At 43.3% G+C, this 25,377-nt stretch overlaps 1 protein-coding gene across 5 annotated transcripts in view; it reads right to left on the bottom strand.

Moving 5' to 3' along the window:
• Nucleotides 1-200: 200 nt before the first annotated feature.
• LOC119465322 (uncharacterized) overlaps nt 201-25,377 on the bottom strand; it is a 95,936-nt gene continuing 70,759 nt past the window's right edge. For 2 of the 5 annotated variants that reach the window (XM_037726125.2, XM_037726124.2), the window contains exons 8-10: nt 22,046-22,113; nt 16,607-16,699; nt 15,042-15,190 (exon numbers count right to left, since the gene is read on the bottom strand). In XM_037726125.2, coding sequence (XP_037582053.1) covers nt 15,098-15,190; nt 16,607-16,699; nt 22,046-22,113 — 254 coding nt within the window. In that variant the 3' untranslated portion in view covers nt 15,042-15,097. Of the gene's footprint in view, nt 309-15,041; nt 15,191-16,606; nt 16,700-22,045; nt 22,114-23,153; nt 23,253-25,377 lie in introns of those variants that run through there. The other 3 variants (XM_049656347.1, XM_049656349.1, XM_037726123.2) reach the window with 3 other exon arrangements.

A 25,377-nucleotide genomic window follows, 5' to 3' on the forward strand; every position in this document is an offset into this window, starting at 1 on the left:
AAAAAGAAGAGTTTTTCTTTGCCACCTTCTTATCGTTGGTGTATTAGGTGAGCATATTAATATGTCTGGAAGTAAAAAAGTCAATGATTAATGATATGCCATCAAGTCCAACGAACTTTGAAACAGTGTGATCGTTTTCTACTTATTGTTGCCCAGGACTTGTTTATTCACCTTGTTTATTTTACTTTGTTTATTTATTGTTTATTTAGCTTCCCTTATTCAACAGAGTTGAGCCCGCAGAGGGCCTGTGTGATGCAATCACCATTACAGCACCATCCAAGTTGATTCGGTGCTGCTGGAGCCGGCAGCTGCAGAAGAGAAAAAGATTGTAACATGCGCAATAATATTATTTCACCTAAGTTTACCCGCCATCGTTGCTTAGTGGCTGTGGTGTTGGGCTGCTAAGCACGAGGTCACGGCATTGAATCGCAGCCACGGCGGCCGCATTTCGATGAGCGCCAAATGCGAAAAAACCCATGTAATTAGATTCAGGCGCACGTTAAAGAACCCCAGGTGCTCCAAAATATTCTGAAGTCTACAACTATGACGTGCTTTATAATGAGATAATTGTTTTGGCACGGAAAACCTATATTTAAAAGAACAAAAATTATTTCTTTTGCATTAGCTTCCTAATACTCCCCGGACTGTTCAGCGTGTGGTCTTGAAGAGACTACAGACCATGTGCTCGTGGTGTACCCTGTGTATGCACGCGAAAGACTGACATTGGCAGCTACCCTAAGGCATTTAGACAGCAGACCACTGTCGCTGGACCTCCTGCTGGGCGCATGGCCGGAGAGTTGGCAGACGATAGTGGCAATGCGTGCCCTTTCACGTTTCTTAGGCGACACGGGCCTGGACTCGTGTTTGTGATAGTAACATTTATGCGATGTGTTCTTTCACCTCGTTTCTCCCATTGTCATCCCCCATTATGACCCTCTTTCTTCCCTTCCCTTGCATAGAGTAGCAGGCCAGATACTCAATTTTCCGGCCGACCTCTCTATATTTTCCAATCGATCAACTACTTCTTACTATATTGTGTTGGACGTCAGCAGGGCTGTGATGACTCGAGCGATACACATACAATTTTTGCTACAAGATCAAGGCATACTAGGAACTTTCATAATGGCACATTTAAAGTATAAATATGCGAATGAAATGACGATCTGCGGCAGTGAAAATTCCAGCAAAATGTCAGCCTATGGTGGTCATACAAGCGCACAAAGCGATAGCGCATTTGTTCTCGACTAGGCAACTGTGCATAATGTGTCGCTGCTTCCGCCTTCTATGCATTTTGTAAATGCGAGAAGCATGCCATTAGCCTTGAGTAGAGTCAGGTTATTTTTCGATCCAACAAAGCGTTATATTTGAATAACACCCGTCTTCGTCACGCACTGGATTTATTCCCAGTGCGATTTCTCTAAATAATTTGGCACAGTGTTATTGTTTGTTTTTCGAAGCTTCAAAATTAAGTTTGATGGAATCGTTCTTGAAAGTAGGTAAATACTTCAGTTTTTTTTCTGTTAAAATATGTTGGGGCGTTTAAAAACTCACTCGTTCACATTGTAGGATTTCGCGGGATGAAGCACTCGCTTAATCACGCGCTCTTGCTTAAACGGCAAGAGCTCGTGGCTGATCCGCTATCCCGGATGTGGCTGCCCAATGCTGGGTGGAAACAAAGATGAGCCGCTATGACTGGTGGCCTCAATCGCGCCCTCTCCTCCCGCGCCTAGTATTGGACGTAACGAAGTTTTGAAAGCATCACAGTTGAAATGGTGAATTGGGTGGCAGCACGAACTGTTATACTTTCGGCGAATAACATGGGCTACTCGCAGCTGGTCGCTATTGTTTACGCCATCGTTGTGACAATGAGTGCTCGCGATGATTGAGTGAGATGTGGATAGGTTGTTTAGTGCGTGCTTTGTAACCCTGTGCTTATTTTGTACGCCAGTGTAATAGCACTATACACGGGGTGTCCTTTAGACCTACGAAGTTTCGTGCCATGGGGTGACTAATACTTTGCTGTGGCTGTTCACCATTTTATCTTTTTTTTCAATTGTTTTAATGCAGTTGTTTGTTCCTACTGGTCATTTTTGCCGACAAATGCAATTGACCATTATTTATGTTTTGTACCTAATTTCTCTGTGCTGACGAATACAATGATGTATTGTATTCCCCTATTCCAACTTCTCCGTATAAGAGTAGCAATAATAAAAGAAACAAAAAGCAAATATGTGGTTATTTGCCATTGAGAAGTTATCATGATTTTCCGTTTACTGTACTCGAAAGAATGTTCCGAACCTCTAGTTTTTCGGCAATTGACTGCAGTCCCCTAATAATTATTTTCCGAAAGTTCGATATCTTGCGCTTTGGTGCTGCTATATCTAGCGTACATGCTTGCTGTTTGCAACTTTATCTGCAAAGCATTATTCTCCAATGTCAGCCATATTTGGCGGGCGAACGCACCTTATTTGTGGGCCGATCCCAGTGAATGTGCAGTTCAGTCATGCACCGCGGGTGTGACTGCGTATGTCTACTCTTCATGTGCACCGTTCCACAATGGGCATTCGCAACAGGCTATGTGCCCCTGGAGTAACTGAATGTGTGCCACAGGGGTTTATTTAAGCCTTTCAGTCGCATATCTTGCCAATAAATGCATCCTGACTTGCTTATAAAACGCTGAAGTCTCAACATAACTCTTCACTTGACAACACACGCATTGTTCAGTAACTGCCTTTGGTGCAACCTTAGCGAAATGCATCGGCGTATGTAGATGTCAAGTACAATTGAGTGTGCCGACCTTTTTATTTTTAACTAAAGATTTTATATTTATTTTTACGGTATCTTTCCTTGATTTCTCTTAAAATATTTTTTAATTGCTTGCAAATCAGTAGTTTATGAACACCAGCTCTATATGAACGCCTAAAATTAATTGGTGCCAATACTGAAAGAATGACACGTGCGCACGACGCACACAATTAAACCACCGGAACAAGAAGAAACACAGCATGATGCAGCGCGCATGATTGATCAGGCAAACATTCGATATTTTATTGAATAATAGCTGGTACCATCTTGTATTATGATGCGCACCTACTTACCGTATATTCTAATTTGTCGTAATAAATAAACACTTTAAGCCGGAAGAGAGATACATCGTATCTTCATACCAATAGCGTTACCTCCGGGTGCAAAAAATTCAGGTATTTAAGACAGGTTGCCAGTGCTACAAATAAAACTACGCTGATAGAACACTTCTAAAGAGTGTTTATTTGGGTCGTTGCTACATACACTAACGTGGGAAGTAACACTGTAATGGGAAGAAAAAAGAACACCAATGACGTTTGGCTTCTTCGTCACAGCATTAACCAACACTCAAACAGTGACACACGTACACGTTGCAACTTAAGACAGGTAATGGGTTTTGTTGATTGTTATAAACAATAAAACAACAAATACATCTGAATAATGCACATGTCTAGGACACAGCAACAACATTTCGTGGAATAAATGCACAAACATGTGTGTACAGTGATCAATTCTAGATCAACAAGACACTCCGTTTCTCATTTTATTGAAACTCAGTTTCACTCGCAGTATAAAGGATATTTCACTCGTTTGTAGTGCGATGTAAAGCGTGTTGAACTGAACTTGCTACAAGCGCTTACCACCAGCTGTCTTTAATTTAGCGTCACTCCAGCACTATACAACGATATGACGAGCAGCGCGCTCGTCATCTGCATACTAGCCAGATGTGCTCTAATAAATAGAGCGAACATTCGTGTGTACTTGTTCATTGCACTCCATGTGTTGAGCTTAGCATAAGTCATTCAACAGGTAAATCTTGCCGACACCAGTTTTAATTTATTTTTTAATGCCTTATTAATATTCGCAACTTATTAATATTCGTGAACCTAATATACAGGGACAGAGAATGTAGAAATAAAATTTGAAAGCAGTTTATTCGAGAATAAACTTTTATTCGAGGCCAAAAATAAGATACTACTTGCCACGCGAACGAGTGGCAGTTCATGCTTCTTTTAGACAAAGGTTATGGGCGCATTTTTGCATGCTATAGTATATCGCGGGAGTCTTAATAAATCTATAATTTCTGTGGTAACCATATTTGCGCATACTTCTGCGAAACGGTCAGAATGCTGTTGTGCATTACTAAAGTTGTTTGTAATACAAAGTGTAACCTTTGAGTTTTTACAACAAAAAGTTATAATGAGTGGCGAGAAGAGGCCGTCAGAGTCCACGACGGTGACCTGGTGAGCAAACATCGGTGTGGCTTCACCACTGGTATTTCGTTTCCACGTATCTTTCAGCTTATAAAGCTTCTTATCACGCAAAAGTCGCTGTCTGGTAATGTTAAAAAGCAACTGACTACAACAGCTCAAATAAGCTTTTCTTCATAGCCTACATTATCATAACCACCACCGGAAATAGTGCCATATAATCCATGCAAAAAAGAAAATTCCCTAAGCAGTCACCCACCAGACTGCGTGCAAGCGTGATCCCTGCAATGTGTCGCGAATAATAAATTGCTCTAATATCCCCCTTTAATGTTCCTTGTCGTGGAGAGCCCGGATTCGCAATATATATTTAATACGTCTGAGCAAGAATGGAATATTTTTCAACCGGCACAAATTTTTATTTGTGTATGGCAACCAGCAAACTTTTCAGATTACGCCAGACTTGTAGCAATCCATTTTGGTCTGATCAGCAACTCCAGCAAACCAACAATAAGAGACACAATCAAAAGAGCACTGAACACGAGAAAAAAAGAGGCAAACTCCTCTAATTGCAGAGGGCGTGGTTCGTTTATTTCTTGATTGGCGTAGGCACGCAATGCTTCTGGTTTAGAAAACATCTCGGGTTGGCGTAGTAGCGATGTTTGAATGACTCTTCTTACAAACTTGTGCAAAGCAAGTCTACGAGGGTAACTTTTTCGAATTAATATGGTCATATATAGCGTACCCAATGGTTCCCGAGATTCTATGAGCCCACTCTTGAAGTGCAGTAGATACCAATTTGGTAAGCTGTACACAAAGCAGATCCGATTTGAAAGATGAGCGCAGAGCAGACAATCAGAATAATCGGAAACTTTTAGCTCCGTAGCGTCTTTGTTCTGCACAAACGCGAGGTGCAGCTTTTGGTGAATGCTGTCCGTAGACGATTTGCTTAATAAGCGGCTATGCAAATATGTGTCTTTCACGACGCATGGTGCGACCTTGCCTTCATCAAGCGCGCGCTCCAGGTTGTCAATGTTGTCAATCTGCTCAGGAACGTTACGCAACGTCACTCTTGATGTCAGCTCTCCTCGGAAGTAGTTGGAAAACGGAAGGATATTTAGTAGCCATAAGCCACATACGAAAGAACACACAGTGCCAAAGCGTCCAATCCGAGGAATTGTTGAGGACGTGGCGTAGAATGAGGCCAGAAGAAACGTAAACGAAACAGTCACAGTGTGGAATGACCAGTCCCTAATGCGCTCTATGTCGGCAGCAACCAATACAAGAAGCGTGAGTAACAAAGCCACCGCTACAAGCATGAAATCTTCGATTTCTCTAGTATGACGTAGAAAGAAAGCGGCAAAGGACCCATACGTTTTGCGTAAAAGCTTTCATACCAGTATGCGACGATAGGCGGGATTGCAAAACGTTTGTTAGCGTCTGAGCCGACGACAATTATGCTCCCAAGGACGTCTATGTTGCCGTCAAGCATTTGTTTCTCTATATCACTAAGTCTTTTGTAGAATCTTTTCGTTACAGTAACGTTGTGCATTGCAATAGCTTCAAAAATGATATCGGCTTGCCAGGAATGGCAATCGGGAACGCCATCACGATTTAGGCTAACGTGATTGACGCAAGCAACATGAACTACCGTGTTTCTCAGGGCCGAAAAATCTTGCACACATTGTGCACTCTCTATTCTGTACTTTGCGTAGGAGTTTAGGTAGATAATGGTCAACCTGAACGTTTTCTTTTCATATCCTTGTCCTGTGGGACACTGGACGTTTCTAAAAGGAGCTCGATCACCGAATGCGGCCGGCATGCCATCTCGGTGTATGGTCTCTACTACCGTCCAGCTGACCAAGTACAGATAGATCGGATAACGAAATATTTTGCACAAGCAATTTGGTGCATCTTCACTGATCTTTGGCAAGAGCATCTTAGTTTTAATGCTACTGCCTGTGTTATTCATCAAAAAATATGTCAAATCCACGCTTGACAATGTCCAAGTCGTCACGCCTCGTGATACATTCTTTAACCAAATGTTACCGGTCACCTGCCAACGTCTGGTACACGTTGCAAGTGCGACCTCTTCGTGCCTTGTGATTCGTGGAAAAGGTAAGTTAGCAGGCCTTTTTTCTTTGGTTGAAAGTACTAATGTTACAATGCAGTTTTGAAGCGCTGCTGTCACTGAAAGTACCAATACCTTTGTGCATCGGAACATAATAAATAAAGCTTACTCGTGTTCTTATATTTATGTGACTATTCTGCCTCGCATATGAAAATTTTCACAATTGCTCCTCCGCTTCCGCCCTCGAAGCGCACTGACAGCAAACCTTGTGGTAAAACTAGAATGAACTTTGAGGCTGTGCCGATGTGCTTCAAACAGTGTGAAAAGCCAGGTGTCTGATTTTCTTTCAAGTATTCTTTTTTCGGGTAAGAGTATTGTACTGGTTGATCCCATTAGATGACTAGTAACTTGAGGTCTATCCGAATAAAGCTACACGTACTGTCATCCTTACGCTTTCAACAACACAAAGAGAGCAATTCAATATTTTGAGATAAGAAACGCTTAATGATACTTCCACTCCAAAATTTAGGCAATAAATGCCCTGAAAAATAAATTCACAGCAAATACCTTAGGACAATCAGAAACATTGCAATCATGATCGATGGAGTAGGAATGTTCTCTTCACTCCAGCAATAGCGTGGCCAAGTTTCGCTCGATCATATAGGTGTTGGCCTTTTCTGGTAGAAGTGAAGACAAGTTGGCTGGTACTCAGGTGTTTCTGACAAAAAGGTCACTTAGGGTCACCATGTATATATTATGAAGGAAACTCAACAACGTTTTCTTACTGCTACAGTTTCGTTGAGGTTAGCAGTGCCGTTCAAAAAATGCCAACAGTGTGCGAGCGATAGCCATCAGCTCAACCGACGGGCACCAAGTAACCCAGAATGCCGCATCAGCAATTACAGCTTGCGCAGGTTGCAGCAAGCGCGAGAGCAACCGTACGCCCCGTCCATTCTAGGTGCGTTTTTCGTAATGACAACTTTCATTGAAGTGATAATTGCATACCGACAAGGCCATTTATTATCGCCTTTTATGAAACTCAGCCGGTAAGCAACAATGCGCCTCCAGAAAACAATTGGCCGAATGGAGAAATAAAAAACTGCCACCTGTGCCACGTTTCATTTCTCCATGTTACTTGTCAGTTTTTTGGAAGCTTTGTCAAAGTTTGGCACAATTAAATATGCAAGCAGTGGCAATTATTCGTCTTTGAAGTGTGTCGTCATTACGCTGCGAAAGAGCTGCTTTTGCGAAATGCATTATGTCAAAGCAGGACAACTTAGTGCCATAATGAATCAATAAATATATATTTTAGGACCTATAAGTTGTGTAACACACCTATCTGACCGTGACCTCTTGCACAACACCGCTGTACTTTGCATGACTTGCTTATATATAACTTAAAAATGTCTTTTGTCGTCGTGTCTACGCATTCCAAATGAATTTCGTTCGCAATAGTACGCTTCCAAGTAAATCTCGCCTCAAGCTTGTTCTGTAGAGTGCAAACGTACCGAGTTTTCATAAGCTCTGTTGTAGTGTTTCCGCACGCGTTGGTATTTGATGCGAAGGTGCCACCGGTGCTGTTTGGGTGTTGCAAATAAACACCTTTTCCACATACCAGGCCGTGCGCTGCACTCAGTAAGACTTTCGAACTATTCGTAATAAAAACTGACCTAATTGCCCTGCCTCGATGGAGGAGCGGCTCCAACGCGTTATTACTGTGTCGACAGCTATCCAAATAGACAAAAAAGCAGAAATTGCCTGCCATTACAGCTTTAAAATGTGCCCAAATTCATCAGTTCTGGCATTCAATGTTTTGCCTTAGCGGATGGCGTGCAGGATGTGAAAGGCTATTGAATTGAATGACAAGTCCAACGAGGACCCTATTTTAGTACTTTATTCGACGCCTATTAATTGCATCGGTCATACATTATCATTTAGTTTTTAGTCATACATACATGAGTCATGCAGACAATATTCTAATCTCTCGCAAATATGAAAACATTATGGCGTTGCAACAGTGTCAAGCACAGACTTGTGCGTAAGGAATTACTTTCAAAATATTAGGCCTAATCAATTACATTTTTAATAAATTTGTAGTTTAACAATTACCTTGTTTGCTGAGTATCGCTCACTGTAATTAAATAATCTTTGGAGCAATGAATTTTATGAAACCACTTTCTTTATTGCAGAGACAAGCTGTGACAGAAACTTTGAGAGCCCTACTTTGGGGAAAACTGCAGCAGGACGCCAGAGATTGTGCCACGCTGCAGCCTGGCGACTGACCATGTCTATACAGGCGAATCCGTGGGCTAAGTAGTTGTTTCTTAATTGAACCGGTGCTGGTGTTTCTCGATAGTGAAGGACGCTTCCGACGTTAATGCCAGAAAATCACATGCGGACCATTTTTTCACCTTTCAAGGCTCCAAATGGGAAAATTTATTTAAAGCTCAACAATATTCAAGCGCTGTGTATCATAGAGGACCTAGATGCTCAGGAAACCCTCTCTTGTGCTCAACATCCCTATTTGTTAAAACACCGCCTTCCCTCCAGCGCGTGCATCGAGTGAACTGCAGCTACTCTGCCTGCTTTCTCGGTATTTTTTCTCCTCGAGCGACTTTTAGGCGTCACTGCTGATGGGTTGAGAACAATGACGAGGGACGTTGATGAAAAAAACATGCTCTTAAATTATTTGTTAGTGCATATAATTACGCAAAGTTCAAGAGCTACAGAAGACGCACTGAGAGTACCGGGCCAGTCTGTTGTGGTTACTGTATCTGAAGAATGTTAATAAAAGTTCGGGGGAATGTAACGTAGAAGTAATGAAATGTTTTTGAGTAATTCCTCGATTACTTTCACGGGGCAGTAATTGGAAACGGCAATCATGTATATCTTTGAATGAAGTAATTGTCATTGGTTGTACTTTGCTTCACCGTGTACAAGTCTGATCGGTTATTATGTCATTAGTAGCTGAACGTGTGCAGGTGTTCGGCGTACTACTACCGTCGAAACGCGTCATGTATTATTAGGGGGTGTACTGTGGCCAGCCTCATCCCGCGATTCTCTTTGTACACACTGCGTCATCTAGCAGCACCAGTGTGAAGTGCAAGCGTGGCCACCCAGAAACGTGGTCCGCCGGCTCGCGCGAACGCTGCGAAATGCGTCGAGTAGACTGGCGGCACTACGCTTCTTTATTATCATCTTTAGGCAGTAGCCAGGTCAGATAAATCTTTCGCTTCAGCTCGACATTGAAAACATTGTTAGGTCTCCTAATAACGTCGTGGCGTTTTTCCACGAGCGAATGCATTTACATCTTCCATTTATGCACTGGGTAAATCAAAGCCTAGATGGCTGCCTTGCCGATTTACCATTGGCTACAGAAGCATAGAATTGCCAAATGTTGGCACTGAATGGCATGTTGACTGGCTGTTGTCGCAATAGTATAAACTTGCTTGGATTTAGAAACCTACTTTTTTGGTCTAAATATCGAAAGAGTGGAGCACGATTGGTGCGAGGAGTGGTTCCACATGTACGTTTAACAAACTTTACTAGTTTCGCTTTCCTCAACTTTCCTACCCTTTTCTCTTTCCCCAGTGCAGAGTAGCCAACCAAACAGTGGCTCGTGTTAACCTCTGGTGCCTAAGACCTCATTTGAGACCGCAGCACTTAAAGACAGGTTAATCATACATATATAAACATATATTACATGTGCGTTCACTATGTGCATATATTTGTTTGCTGTAGTAGTGGCCAATCCTAACGCACGAAAGGGGTCAGTTGAGGCTATATTATTGTAAAATTATGCCACGCTGTATTACAAGGGTAAAAGTTAGCTAACATGAAAAGATAATGTAATGATGCTGCTGAGAATATTGAAGTACTCATAGTGACTCCAATTGACTTTAGCGAGGGAATATCACTATTCCTTGGCTTAAGGACACTGTTCGACTAGTCCAAACTAAAGCTCTGTAAATCAGCCTCGTTAATACACGTTCGTTTTCCATGTCAGAATGTTTTATCCAAGATGGGCTTAGGTAAGATAGGCTCAAGAATAAGGAAGGGTGCCACCACTTCAAGCTCACACAGCACCAATTTCGTCGTCGTCGTTATTGTCAGACTGTTTATCTTCGCTGGAAAATGAAAATGATCCATATTAACTTAACAGTCGTGCTTTCTCTGACCAAGAAATCTTTCTTTAGTATATTGATCTAACATCTCTACCTAACTCATTCACTTCATATGTTAATATTACCAACCTTTTCACAGCGTATTGCTCGAAGTGAATCAAAGAGCTGTTATATCTGTATAACTACATTGAATCAGTGCACATATTTGTTGTACTGCAAAAATTAGTTGTCATATTTATGGCAGGTAAAAATAGTTTTGTCCTTGTTTGGATCAAATAATTGCTCAAAATGTCGCCTTTATTGCCATAGACAGCCTGGTAAGACGCTTTAATAAAAGCCACATTGCTATGCCGTACTCACATTTCAAACCAGCTAATCTTAGCGCTTGACATAATATCTAATATATAATAAAAAAACTCTACGCGCAGTTGCTTTTCTAGATGTGTGAGACAGCAGGCACGGAAGTTTGACAAAGCGCACTACGAGGTTGCTCAAAATCTACACAGTTTTCTTTCGTTCGCTCTTGTCTAAGTTTATTTTATTGTGATAGCAATTAAATCGACACTCCAAGCGCATTTTTGCTGTCGCCGTCGTCGTCGCCGTGAGGTTCCGTATAAAATCCAATGGCGATAAAATCGTCACCGCGCTCCGTACGCTGCGTGTGCGAGTGAAAGCTCACGACGGAGAGCCTGCAATCGTGCCTCAATGTAGCACACGCGAGGAAGGAAGGCAGGCCAGCATTGCGCGGTCTTTCGTGCGCGAGGCACGGGGGCGAGGCGAAAGAGAGGGAGGTGCAGGGGGGAGAGATATGCGTTATGCTCCGTCAGCTGTTGCTCACCGCGTGGCCGCACGCGGCGCCGTGTTTTGAATGCGATCTGCGACTTTGGCGAAGTGCCCGCCCGTGTGGGTCTCATTTTCAAAGCGATCTACAAGTGCCGGTAGCTTCGTGTGCGCTGTGCTTTTGACGTATAGTTCGCGTTGAAGCAAGACGAAAGACAGCGCGAAAGTCAATTTGCCCGCTGCTGCTGGCGCGCTTTCTCACCCCGGCGTTTTCACAGCGAGCTGTCACGGTCATCGAGCGCGATGTAATCATGTTTACCTGTGCGTGCGTGACACCGTGCTTGTATTGTATATTTAGTTAGTAAGCGAATGTTTACAACTTCATACGGCCCAATAAACTACTACCCTTGCTTCGTATAGCTCTTTACTAATTTGCTATCGGAATCGATGTTTCGCTATCCGGGCGAAATTGCGCTTTTTTTATTCTCCGTAGTGGTGGTCAAGTGGTAGAGTGTTCGCGTTCTATGAGGGAGATGTTGAGTTTCAATCTTGGAGGCGCAGGAAACCCAGCTTCGTGCCGCCGCTCGCATCAACGCCAACTAAGATGTGAAAACGCAGCGTAGGGCAGACTCTGTCCCCGCTGCAGATGGCTTTCAACATACAGCTGCCCGAGTGGGCGCGCGCGGCGTAGTACGCATCCTCCCTCCCACTCCCTACCATCCAACCGGACCCTTGCGGGAGGCAGCGGTGCGCGCGGCTGCTCGGGCAGTCTGCAGTAGAACCCACCCCCCTCTCTCTCTCTCTACCCTCCCTATGGAGCATTACCCGCGACCGGAAGACGGTGCCCTTCCTCCCCGCTCACCTTACCTTTCAGGCGCGAGATTGAGCCGCGATGGCCGGCTCACCCTCGCACGCTTTCACTCGATGATACAGCATACGGGGCGCGGCGACGATTTTATTCCCCTTAGATTTTATACGGAACCTCGCGGCGACGGCGATGGCAGAAAGGCATCTGGGGAGGACACTGAAGCACTTCTTATGAGTTATGAATGCGATAGTATTATTATCCATTTAACGACCTGCGCGACAAGACAACGAGGAAGCAGCAGCGGCCACCAAGGTATGCTGGTACTATAGCGGCACGTGGTAACCTAGCCAGCACACAGCAGCAGCCAGTGGTGCCAATGCCGCATACCACCGAGGTTCTGCGCGTCGAGAAAGCCGGAACAGCCGCGGCCACTAAGGCCGGCATGTGCGCGCAGCAGCTAAGCCCAGTGGGGGTGAGAGAGAGAGAGATACGGACAGCGCGCCGGCTTCCGAGAGCGATGATAATGATGATGATGCTACACTTTATTAAATAAAAGTAAGAGTAGCTGTTGTGGAGAGGGTCCCTCAGTCCTGGGTCCCGCCGGGCACACATTTCATCGCTTCAGCAGTGAAGGTTGCCAGGTACCGCTAAGCCAGCAATGAGGCTGCGAGAGTCAACCAAGCAGCCGTAGTGGTAGGGGATAGTTTGGTGGATGTTGGGGGGCGGAAGGTTGGCGAGGAGGACAAGACCACAGTATGTGAGAGCCATTGGGATGACCGCCGAACCTGTGACATCGCGGTGGCTCTTCTACGAATGCGCGAAGGAGATGTAGACGTGTGGGAGAAAGAAGAGAGCCCGTCTGGGCTTGTCGGATGAGGACGCCGTGTCCGCGAGATAGACCGAGATGTAGAGGCGGAAACGTGCAGCGGGCAAGTTGATATGGCTGGTGAGAAATCGAGGAGGTCGGGAATCATGTGAGCTTGAACGGGGAAGTCAGGGAGCCTGGCGAAAACTGTCATAGGCGAGCCCGTTAGCCCATTCGTTCCCCGACAGTCCCGCGTGCGTGGCCAGGTACCCACACGATTTCAACTGGTGTACTAAACTACTTTGGAGAATGTGTTCCAGAGGGCTAGGTAGTTCCCCGCATAGTAAGGAGTGACAGGCGGCCATGGAGTCTGTGAAAATAATAGGCAGGTGCGGGGTGTTGTGGGAAGATAGCGGCAAGAAGCTACTATCGCATGTAGTTCAGCAAGAGTAGGATCTGTAACTGAGAGCACTTCTCCATGGACAATAGCATATCTGCCCGAAAGAACCACTATGGCAGAGTCGAGTGAGGAGACGCTAGCGTTCGACGCTAGTATGGATGAAATGCTCAAAATTGCAGATTATAGCCGCGCGGCGTTATGCGTGTACACATTGATTCAAGTTGCGAGGTAATGGCGCGATTCGTAGAAGTGCCGCGCAGGATGACGAATGTGTGGCAGAGGTGGTGGAGGGAGACGTCGAGACAAGAAGCCGACATAGGGCAGGATGTGGTGTCCCTGAGCGGTGGTGCTCAGGCGAAGTTGCCGGTTGCGACGGTGAGTCAGGATAATCTGTTCTGTAGTATTGTGGAAGCCCAGCTGAGGTAGATGGTCGTTACTGTCACTTCCGATAGTGATACCACGACAGTGACATGGCGTCGCCGCGATGCCCTCTCTCCTCTCGCAACACCTGGGGTGCTGGCGCGGCAGCTAGTGTTCCGTTTTGCCCGTTGGGCGGCTCTGCTGCGTGAAGGCGCGCTCGTGACGTGGTGTGCTCGGGAAGTGGCGTCGCAGCCAACGGGGAATTCGGAGCCGTTCGCTGCTAGAGAGGGGGCGTTTTCGTTCAAAGGGTCATTTGATGCTTTCACATAAAGAACTTTTCACAATGTCCATACGTGCGTGCTACGTACAAACGCTTGCTTTTGCATCATACTTTGAATATTTTTGGACAGTAAAAAATGAGAGGTACCAACATGGCGGCGCCTTTGCAGTTGCCACTTTTCTCGCGCTGATTTTCCTATAGAGTCAGTATATTAACTATGTGGGCTACTCAAACGTTACGTGCTGCGAGCAAGAAAAAATTTGAAGTTGTAAGTCCTCTTCTGCTTACATTAGCGGACCTAATTATCTTGGCGAAAAAGATAGTACTTAATGGTGCAACGTTGCCGCTGCATAACGCTAAGTCTATGGTGTAGAATGTCACAACAGTCGTGCCTAGCTTTGGAGCTCGTTCATTTCCGCAAACTTTATTTTCCTATCCTACGTGCCAACCTAAACAATATCAGCTTGATATGGCGACACTAATGTGCCACAGACCATACTAACACATAGTAAAGAAAGTGCAATGCTTGTTGCTTGGCCAAATCAGGTATACAGAGAGGCTATCCGTTAACACTCACCGGACTGATCCTTGCAGTGCTCTTTTGCTTGGTGAGAAATATATCTGTTAGGAACATTTTCCCCGCTTGTAATATTACGGTAGCTCTTTACGTAACTAAATATACCGCGTTCTTCAGATCATGCGCATTGGCAAGTTTTATTCAGGCAGTATCATTAGTGCCGCTTTGGCTAAGGATTGTAAATTAAGGCAAGCCTCCTATTGTAATGTGGAAAGAATAAAAGCAGCTTTAAAACAACCTTCGGCGGAGAGGATTGCGCACTCTACCGCATTACTTTTGTGACACAAATTTAAGTATAAACTTTTGGTATGGTTGCATATATAAATGATAAGCGAGTTATTTCTTAAACAAATGGTTGTACGGAAAAAGAAAGCATGATGTGCATCTTTGGTGTCAAAAGGGATGGAGATTATCTTGAAGAAACAACTGAGTTGCAGAGAAATGAGAGCTAAAATAAATTTTTCTTTGCCACCTTCTTATCATTCGTATATTAAGTGAGCAAATTAATATGTCTGAAAGTAAACAAGTCAATGATTAATTATTTGCCATCAAGTCCAATGAGAATTGAAACAGTGTGACCGTTTTCTACAGATGACTGCAAGAGATTGTTTATTCAATGTGTTTATTTTAACCTGTTTATTTATTCTTTATTTAGCTTCCTTATTCAACAGAGTTCATCCCGCAGAGGGCCTGTGTGATGCAATCACCGTTACAACACCATCCAAGTCGATTGGGTGCTGTTGGAGCCAGCAGCTGCAGAAGGGAAAAAGATTGTGTAACATAGACATTAATATTTTTCACTACCGTCTACCCGCCGTGGTGGTTTAGTGGCTATGGTGTTTGGCTGCTAAGCACGAGCTCGCGGGATCGAATCCCGGCCACGGCGGCAGCATTTCGATGGAGGCGAAATGCGAAAACACGCATGTATTTAGATTCAGGTGCACGTTAAAGAATCCCAGGTGGTCCAAATTATCCCGGAGCCCCCCACTACAGAGGTCCTCATATCAGATAGAGGTTTAAGCACGCAAAACCCCATATTAAAAAAAAACAAGATTAGTTCTTCTGCATTAGCTTCATAGTATGCGTCCTGTAAAGGTGAATAAATACATTAGTATATTGCGTTGGACGCCGGTTGTGCTGTGATAACTCGAGCGATACACATACAATTTTTTGCCACATGATCAGGGAACACTAGGAAATTCATTAATGGAACGTTTAAACTATAAATACGCAAATGAAATGCCAATCTGCGGCAGTGAAAATTACGGTAAAGTTTCAGTCTATGGTGGTCATTCTAACGCATAAAGCGATGGCGTATTTATTCTCAGCAGGCAACTCTGCATAAATGTGTCACTGCTTCTGTCTTCTACGCATTTTGTAAATGCGAGAACCATGCCAATAGCCTTGAGTAGAGTCAGGTTATTTTTCATGTGCAACAAACGTTATATTTGAACAACACCCGTCTTCCTCCCGCACTGGATTTATCCCAGTGCGGTTTTCCTACATAATGTGTACACAGTCGAAGATCAAAAACTAAGTTGGATGTAATCGTTCTTGTGTGTAGGGAAATTTTTCAGTTTGCCCTGATCAAACATGATAGAACGAGTAAAAACTGCGTGTGATCAGTATTGTCTTGGCATAATGAAGTCATATTGATTTGTGCAGGCGTAAAATTGGAACCAAGACAAATGATTTATTTTTTCTTCAAGGTTCTCTCTTCGCATCGCAGTATCTGTGGTGAAACTTGATGCAGCAACCTCAAACTTAAATGCTTGTAATATGAAGTTTTCAGTTTATTGGCAGTTACTCCCATAAAGAAATATTACACGCAAGGGGCGAAGGTGTTTTCTAATTTGCTCATTTTCACTGGTTATGCGCAACCTATTTGGGGCAAACACACCGCTTTAACACAAAATCATGTCAGCCTGCTCCTTTCGAAGGCCGCGAGCACACAGCGTGCAACTTGACAGGCTTTAGCGATTTGTGGTGTAGGCCGCTACTGATCCAGCAATGGCCTGATAAGGGCTTCATTTTGTCCTTTAGATTACGAACAGGTGGCGTTATTTGTAAGTTTTCAGCAGCGTTCCAAAGAAGCTATCATGGACAAACATTCCCTGTAATTCATTACACAACATAATGAGTTTGAATGAGGTAACAGCTTGAACTCACATTGCAGGAGCTGGAGTAGTTGCTGTTGTAGAAACCGTAGTACCATCTATCATTTATAGTGCAATAATGGTAGCAGCTGTTCAAGACCATTCTCTGTAAATATTATAAGACACATATACGTATTTATTTATATGTATTTGGGTCACAGCTCTAATATATTTTTTTTCACATCAGGAGATCAACCAAAACAAGAATTCTAACCCACTGGAGTAACTAACCAGCTGTTGGTGTCAAAAAGACTATCCAAGTCAAGTACTATGTATAGTTCGCCAGTTGTACATTAGATGCAAATGTAAAGCCCTAAACAGCTCAGATCGTAAAGGAAAGTCTGCTACCGTTTTATAGACCGAGGTTTTGTGCTATAAACTTTTCAATCAGGGTGTGCTTAGATATTTTGAACCTAATTAAAGGAAATGAGACATCCACCCAATCGTAGCAATTGCTACAAAGGAAACCGATACGGGTTCCTCGAAAGAAAAGCCTCGCAGTTGAAGAAAATTCTTCCCGGTCCGGGACTCGAACCTGGGACTACCGCCGACGAATTTTTCTTCAACTGCGAGGCTTTTCTTTCGAGGAACCCGTATGGGTTTCCTTTGTAGAAATTGCTACGATTGGGTGGTTGTCGCATTTCCTTTAATTAATTCTCTTCCCATAGCGGGTTTCCGCGGAACTATTACCTCAAACACTTGCCTTTGCTTCGAGTTGTCGGTAAATTCGACTTCGCCGTGCCACCTGCTAGCCGCCTGGTTAGCTCAGATGGTAGAGCGGCTGCCCCAGAGAGGCGGTGGTCATGGATTCGAGTGTCAGACCAGGAGGAATTTTCCTTCAACTGTAAGGCTTTTCTTTCGAGGAATCCGTATGGGTTTCCTTTGTAGTAATTGCTACGATTGGGTGGATGTCTCATTGGGTTTAAAACTTCTCTTCTCGTAGCGGGTTTCAGCTGAACTATTACGTCATAGTTTGAACTGTAACTTGAAATTTGCTAGAACTGATTCAATTCCTATTTTCTTGGGCAGTTGTAATGGAATATCTGGTCATTGCGGGGGATGAATATGTTTATTTCATACCTTCTGCATGTGCTACAATGTTGAGTGTTGCTCTGTGTATTAGATACCTACAAATTCACAAGCACATGCGTGGAGGTATGGTGGTCATTTATTGCAGATAAAGAATTATAGAATCATTACTCCGTTTGCCGATGGATACTAGAGTGCTACTTGAATTATTCATATGATGCCTTTATCACGAAGCCATTGTAGCGCATATAAATAACAAACAAATACTAGAGGATCGGACACCATAGGCGCTACACTGATAGCTGATATATTGGTTTACGCTACACGCGAAAACTACAGAATAATGCGAGTGCAAGAAGTTTGCCTCGGCAAACCAAAACAATCGTAAAACTTAATCCTGCTTTTAAATATGGAGGTAGGTGTGTCGCTGACTCAGTCTAAGCCCCTTTTTATTGTGTGCAAAGCCTCCATAAATTTGCTTGAAGTGGTGTCATCACTTCTCCCAATATGTTATTCTTCTGCAATCTAAGTTCCCAATCACAAGACAAGCAATGTTCAGCCAGATGCGCATTCTCTTTATCTTATTTTTTTATGTGCTCCCGTGCTCCATCATTACCTTTATAAACCTATATAGTTTATCACCTTTTTAAACGACTTCCCAGCCAATAGAGGTATCGCAAAGTCAATCACTCCAGTTATGCATATCATATACGGCCTGGGGTACCTCTTCTATGAACCACGATTGCTCTTCTCGCGCAAAATATAGGAGCACATGTCAGCACGTTTATGGGGTACCGAAGAAAGTCGCTGTTTCAAGCGAAAGACAAAGCAGTGATTCATACAGCTATACGATGTAAGGTTAGTAGATTTATCCACTGCATAAACTGATGCGTACATGATGAAGAGTGGTAGCAGCGGCGAGAGAATTCCCATTCGTGCTGCCTCTCGCTTCAATGCGAAATTACCGCGAGAGAATACAACGCACCTGAAGCCATCAGCTATCTCGGGTCGCCTAGCCTTCGAACGCACCCCAGAATACCTACATGATAAAGCGCGCGCGGCTGCACTCAGCCACTGCACCTGAGTAGAAGATGCGCATTAACCTGCTCTCTGCCTCCACCCCTCCCAGCCAGCGCACATCTCCGTACTCCTCTCTTTCCGTACGTGAAAAGATGGCGCGCACCCTCCGTGCCGTCCACCCTGGCGCACGCAAGAAGCCACCGCCGCATCAAGCCAACATCCATCTCAGCTCACCTTCGCAAGCTTATCCTCGCACCTATAGCATATGACACGTGACCGCGATCTTATCGCACTTGTACTTTATACGGAATATGCCGATGACGGTAACACTGCCGGCGGTAAATTGCCAGGAGCGTCCATATAATTGCTTTCGCAATAAAATTAAGTGAACGCCATGCCGGCTGGTCAAATTACCCTTTTTTGACAGCTTATGGACATTGGGTACTACGTCTGGCCCAATTTATTTCTGTGGCCTCGCTAGTCTCCTTACATTTGGGGCCATTCAGCATCTTCAGAAGGGTCCCCAAAACACTTCAAAGATTGAGAAAGAATAGCCGGAACAAGGAACTTCTCCAACAGTTCAAATCAACTAGCCCGCAGTGCATGAACACAACGTTTTAGCAGCGCGCACTTTAGATGGAAGGTGGATCCCTGTATTGCCTACTTGTGAGTGTGCAGAACAGTGAGGCTTGGGAGCTCTCTGTGAATGTTGGCTATAAGAATAGGAGGTATGGTCTTTAGTAAAAGTTATCAATCAGTTTAATAACTGGACTAAACCACGGGAAGTACTTTTATGTGTAAACAGCCTGCCCTTCTTATGTTAGCGAAATGTGGGTAAAATATCTTGAAGTGAGATGTGAAAACAAGTGTAGCGGATCATTTATCACGCCATTCAAAAGCCTTCAACATGCAGAAACCTTTAGAAAAGTTCTTTCAACACTAAATTTTGGCCAATACAAGACAAACAAATATCGCAAAGCAATCTAGTGGCACTCAAACCGCACGGCAAAATATCATAAACAATTCGTGAAGCTCTTTGAAGCTGGGTGTATGCTCCGTATTTAAATCTGTTCAGGAGACCCTCCTGCGGCATGGAAAGGGCGCCAGACGGCAAGGAACCGCTTAAGCTCCTTGAAAAAATTAGGCTCGAAGCATTGCCCAAGGTTCATAAGATGTCGCACAACGTCAAAAAGGTAGGCGACTGGATCAGCATGACAAAAGTTTTTTGACACCGTGTAAAAGGCCCCACGTAAAAGCCCCCGCATTTTATGCTAGAACATAAAGCCTGGTTCTCAGAAGAAGCACGCCAGGACTTATGCGGAATGCGTAACTAGCGTGGTTTACGTGATACCGCTAATGTGTAGGACGTCCCATAGTATATGTACAAGTAGACGGTGAAATAACGGCCGAGCATACGGGCACGAATGTTCAATTATGAATAAAGAGAATGCGTGTTTGCTTGCAAACTCCTTAATTTGCAAATGTGAACCTTGGCTTGACGACAATAAGACTCTAGCCAGGAGAACTAAAATAATTGCTTGCGAAACTACGCAGGCTTTCATATCAGAACATGCAGGAATTGCATCAGTGACACGTCTAATTCTGCACGTGGAAGCAAGATTTTGTTTTTCAAATGATTTTAATGCCGTGCAGAACATGTACTTACGCGCAATGTGTTGTACGTTTTGTTCTACTTGCTTAATCAGCCCCAATAAATCAGTTGTGAGTGTAACGCCCATGTTGTCTCGTTCTCTGTCGTTTGTGTTTTTAAATTCGCTGGAGTGGCGTCAACATGTATAAACTAACTTGTGAAAGAACAAGTTATTTCAAATACTGACACGATTTCTAAATCTTGAGCCTTCCTAGGGATCACCAGCACTTCTTAATAAACAGGTTTCGTAGGCTCTTGCCCACTTTTTTTGGTGGTCGGCGGTTAATGGAATGCCTTTGATATTTGGAATTTTACCACTGACACAACGACTCCAATTAAAAGAGGCATGTTGCGGAGAAACACGTTGCGCGGTGAATTTTTCGCGGAATGCAACCTTTATAACCATTTCGGGTGCATGTGCTCTCTGCCTAACTACTGCTACAAGTGTTCTGGTTAACCCTTTCGTTTTATAGAGAATGCCTTTTTGAAGAATAAACGCTTCATAAATATACTTTTCAGGAAGTGTTTGGTTATTCGCCTATACGCGTTGACAATCGCCGTGGATGGTTTGTGCATCATGTGTGATCAATATTGGCCATCCTAATTTACCTTTTTGAATAGCTGGAAGTATCAAATGTCGTTAGTCAAACACCGTCAGTCACGCCAGAAGCTTTCCATAGATGACCACACTGCAAGTTTCTTGCAAACGCAACCGCTCAAAAATGCGCAATATGCTAAAGGCACAATAATTATATACTGTTGCACTGCATGTTTGCATGAGCAAAAATGCTCTATTTATATAGCTGAATGTACTCACATTACGAAAAATCTTGAAAAAGTAAATAAGAAAAAAAAAAGGCTGCAGGACGACGGAAGCTTTGGCCTTTCGAACACACTGCTATCATATTTCCGGGAAATGCTGATACAATGTATCAGTAGCGAATGATCACTTTCAAAAGGGCGCTACGTGACGTTACTTTTCCAGACAGAAAAAAAAGTTATATTTAAATAGGCCAATCTGTTATTAACCTGTAACATATCACAAATAGAAGCGAAGAAAGAAATATTGTGGAATATAAAAATTTTATATTGAATATTTTATAAATTTTAAAGAATCTTGCATTCATAAAAATATCGATACAATAGGCCGAGAGTAAAAAAAGATTTGTGGAGAAACCATCGGACATTGATTGCCAATATAAGCACGAAACAAGGTCCAACAAACAAACGAACCAACAAATGCACCCGCGAACGGGTGACCCAGGGAACCTTTCCCCGCTACTTGGTTGAGTGAGATCGTGCCCTTTCCATCGGTGCTTTTGTTGCGCAAGTACAGCCACCCATCATCAACTACCGACAACACATCACCGACCGCCGCCAACACTGCTGCCAAGCGCTAAAACAGGCGACGCCAAACGTTTGTTCTCCGAAAAATAGCCCAAATACCATCTCCGAAAGTGTTTGAAAGTGGCAGTGCATCAATACCAGGCATTTCTAATAGGTTCATTGCAACAACCTTGCGCGTAACCATCTGCTTAAACAAGCTTTATCGGCAACAAACATTTCACCAATCATATGGAATTAGTAATTGTGTGTTTTTTGTACCAGCTTACAATATGATGGTGAACAGACTAGGCGTGCCTTTTATCTTGATTGTATGTAATGATTTTACAGTTCGTTCCCATGCTTTCTCAAAGAGCCACCTCAGAAACTGTATTCATTCAAAATGAAAGTAAATCGTGAGCTGAATACCGAATAGTTTTCTTTGTCGTTGCAGCTCTTCAAGTTTGAAGGATGTGCTTCCTTCTCCTCATGCAAGCCTAAACATAAATAGAAAAAAAGATGCATGCTTTAGTACAAGCTCTTCTTCAAGATACATTATTGGCTTTGGCTAGGAGACAAACATTTCCTCTACTGTAAACAGATGATAACGAGAACATATCCTCCTCTTTTACAAATATTTGAACTGGCACAAACTACAGAAACACGACATCAATGTGCAGATTTTTCTGCCAATTTAGGTTTTGTAACGGAAAAAGAGTGAAAAACCCGAAATAACTGCTTGCAACCTAAGGATCAAAGAGAATACACAGGAAAATATATATCTATATATAGAAAAATGTTAACGCTCCCAATTTGGAAACCACAGCAATGAATAATTGCCACAATCAAATCAGAACATTTTAAAGCAAGCCCACCCCGCCTCCCCCCCTAAAAAATCAAATCTTCTCAATATTTCCTGAGATTCATAAATATTATCATTCGAGCACTCACGGCAAGTATTCCATGATATCAGTCAGAATCAATCAGCAATTTGTAATTGGTGAACATCTGTAATTCCTCAACTACTTCTGAGAAAAATTCATTGCAGAATTTTTTGCTGGAATCCCTAAATCCGTAAACAAACATCACAGAAAGTTTGAATGCCTCAAATGTAAATTCTAAATATGCAATAGTACAAAAATGATTTCTGAACAGAATACAGGGGCCGTATTCTGAAACGTTCCCCTAGGCGAAATTTCTTTTTCCGCTTTCAGGGTGCGCGCTGATTGGCTGGTTGAGCAAAATTAAATGACGTCGGGCTCAACCACCTAATCAGCTCATCCAATTTTGCTAAAACAGCGAATCAGCGCACGCCGCAAAGCGAAAAAACATTTCGCCTAGGGGAACGTTTCAGAATACGGCCCCAGACCATTTGTTTTTTGTACTGTTATAATTAAGTTCTCAATGGTTCGTTTTAAAATTACCAACATGCATCCGAAAACCCATGGCCGCTGCACAGAATTGGCTGCAGATATATACTTATTTTATACTGGAGGCTAATACTCTCTCCATGTAAAATGGACGAGAAAAAACATACGTTCGGCAACACTTGCAGTTGTAGTCATATTGAACTTAGAATTCATATAACCAGCACCTCCATCGCTTGGAAGACACACTGAATAGGGGAGCACACTGTCTAGAGAGAGCTGATGAATGTGTGACGTAGGTATATTTCTCTCAAAGAAATATGCACTGTATGCCTCTAAATCATTGAAGGCAGCAAAATTGACCGGTGCAAGTAACATATTACTTTTCTTTAAACAACGTATCGACACACACGAATAATTGAATTACACGCCCGACTTCATCACACATTACAAGATTGGCGTCTTGCTCTGTCAAGCCGCAACAACGTCACTAAATCGTTGAGTAATTAGACTACTTAAAAAGACCAGAAGCTCAGACAGGGAAGAACTGCTCAAACAGGGCACTTCAAATAACCTGCACCAGTTTAATGAATTTTGGCCTACCTGGAGTTCAACTCGGCAGACAGGACAAGCAACACAGAGCAAATAATGCCTGTAGTAACGACTTTAGGCTACTCTGCCTTCCTAAAACACGAACAACACTTATGTTGACTATTGACCAAATCATAAAAACACATTTACCGATAGAAGGAAAGTATTCTGTTGACTTTGCGTGGATTTAAGAGCTATAAATGTCTGTCAAGAAGACTAGGTACAAGCATAGCACCGTTAACTTAACAGTATACGATGCGATACATACGCTGCGATGTATTGAGAGCTGTGTGCGCGTGCGTCGCGAGCCACGTGGCATACTCTAATTTATCAAAGTGACATTTATGCGCCTCGTACCTCTTACAAACTGGCCACATCGCGTTTACTATCCCACGCGTGGTCAATTCGCATTAAGGTTTTGCTAAGGTGTCTACAAAGTCGGGGAAGTCTGCGAAGATAACGTGTGCTGCTACACGAGAGGAGATAATGCCATCTACAGGCGATGGTAAACGCAGTGCTGAGTAGAATAGAAGGCCCAGAAACAGTAGCCGGATATATGCAAAATGTTCATAAATATATGCGTTGTTAGGAAAAGCTGATTTCGTAGAAGTGATTGTCTACGCCCTCAAAAATCATATAATACGCTTTTGTGCTCGCGCCACTTGCACATATATATAACTTGGCGCTTAACGCAGCCGATAGCTTTTTTTTTTTTTTGCAACGTTGCCAGCAACTACAATTCTCTAGCATTTAAAAACGAATAAGTTGAATGTTTTTTTTTCAAGAAGCGAGAGATTTAAAAACGAAAACAAAATAATTGTAATAGTGAATTTCTCACTTTTTATTATTTCATTTGTTCACAATCGTTCTTCGACCAGAATATTATTTGGTACAGAGAGGCACTGGAATGAGTTCAGCGAACAAATTTTTTTACGGAACTTGTTTTCCTCTAATGACATAAGATATCCCCATGACGCAGCCTACTAATCACAATAAGTGAAGATGTAATTAGATGCGAATGAGAGTAAACCTTCTCATGGGACAGGGTTATCAGTCTGCACTACGTTTAGGATCGGTCCACAGCATTCTCCAGACGGATATCTACAAAGTGGGCGCAGTCCACGCATTGTTATATCGCATTAGACACGTTCCTGTCATAGTCCCCTTCAACGCGACGCGTCGGGGTGAGGTGTCAGCAGTTTCTGGCTGCTGCACGACAGTGTAGGTAAATGTCTCTCACACAGAACATTAAGGAAAGCTTCAGACCCTCGCATGATCTATTGTGACCGCATACTTTTTCTTAGGCGACAAGCCCGTCTCTGTCGTCATGGATTTCTGCCTCACAGACAACGATGTAGACGCTTGAAGCAATGCGCCTCTTTTGCCTTAGCAAATTATAGAAGCCACTGGGTCTGCCAAAAGAGCCTGCATGACAGAAAGCTGCTACGAAGTCTTGAAGGCGCATTCCAGGGCTCGGTTAATGCCAGAAAGGTTTGCTAATAGACTGAAACGTTGCTATCAAATCCTCACGGCGCAAGCGCAGTTCCAGGCACTGCAGCCACGATGAACTAGCTCAAAAGAGAGTGGTGATGGTACCGTTCGGTTGTGCTGAAGTTTGCTTCTCACTGAACATGAAAGTTTTGAAAGGTTACTATAGGTCAACTCAAAAGAAGTAATTGATCATCGGAGATAATTGTAACCAATCTTGTGATAGCTGCTGCTTGACTGAATTTTGGGGATGCATTTATTTTTTTCAAGTACTTCAAAACACAGTCGTTGGGCGAAATTGGGGACGATAGAGCA

Source organism: Dermacentor silvarum, chromosome 9 (genome assembly GCF_013339745.2).
Source record: "Dermacentor silvarum isolate Dsil-2018 chromosome 9, BIME_Dsil_1.4, whole genome shotgun sequence".
NCBI classification, from domain to species: domain Eukaryota; kingdom Metazoa; phylum Arthropoda; class Arachnida; order Ixodida; family Ixodidae; genus Dermacentor; species Dermacentor silvarum.